The sequence below is a fragment of the Arachis duranensis genome, chromosome 7 (assembly GCF_000817695.3).
Source record: "Arachis duranensis cultivar V14167 chromosome 7, aradu.V14167.gnm2.J7QH, whole genome shotgun sequence".
Lineage (NCBI taxonomy): Eukaryota > Viridiplantae > Streptophyta > Magnoliopsida > Fabales > Fabaceae > Arachis > Arachis duranensis.
Window position 1 is genome coordinate 223766 of NC_029778.3, and position 888 is coordinate 224653.

The 888-nt window shown below is 37.3% G+C and overlaps 1 protein-coding gene across 1 annotated transcript in view; it reads left to right on the plus strand.

Annotated features, from left to right (window-relative positions):
- LOC107496133 (brefeldin A-inhibited guanine nucleotide-exchange protein 1) overlaps positions 1-636 on the plus strand; it is a gene marked incomplete in the record, with an annotated part of 10595 nt that extends 9959 nt beyond the window's left edge. The window contains 1 exon segment of the mRNA XM_016117326.3: positions 1-636. Within this exon segment, the coding sequence (XP_015972812.1) occupies positions 1-443 (443 nt within the window).
- Positions 637-888: the final 252 nt, after the last annotated feature.

Here is an 888-nt window from a genome sequence, read left to right on the forward strand (position 1 = left end):
AACTCTCTGGACCCCCCATGGTTCATTTTGAAAATGAGTCCTTCCTGAATCACCTAACCTTTCTTCAAAACGTACTAGTTGATGATTATTTTACGCATGCTGAGATAGACATAGAAACGGAGCTTGTTGCAGTGTGTGAGAATGTATTGGGCATATACCTAAAGTGTGCTGAGTCAGTTACCCATCCAGGGACAGTGCCAGTGCCACATCGAAAACTTCCTCTGAGCTCAGCAAAGAAGGAGGAAATAGCTGCTAGGACATCCCTAGTCGTCTCTGCATTGCAAGGGTTGGAGGGTCTGAAAAAGGATTCATTCAGGAGATATATTCCCCGGTTCTTTCACTTATTGGTAGATCTTGTGAGGAGTGAGCACTCCTCTGGAGAAGTTCAGTTTGCCCTCAGTAATATATTCCGTTCGTCTGTGGGTCCATTTATAATGGAATGAGTTTATAGTATGTAGTCTTGCAATATATTGTATTAGAGACACCACCTCATATCAGTCAGCATTTTCCCATAGCTGAAGCACGAGCTATTGCATAGCCATATATATTTTAATTTACTTGGCGTGCTGTCATACTCCTTTTTTGTGATTGTATGTGCCATAATGTAAATGATAAATTTATTTTGCAGTTTTCAAATCCCCAATGCCGAACTTCCTATTGCGATGAAGAACTTGATGATGCACTCGTCTATGCGGAGTTTTGTATCATTATGCGTTAGCGTGAGTTAGTAGAGTAGATAACTATACAATAATTATAAGTATAGAAATAAACAGATCATAATACATAATGTCACTAAGGCTTCATATAAATATATAGAGAGTAGTATCAGTCATAAAAATCATACAATCTCAGTAAATATTTATTATAGTATATAATATAATAAATATA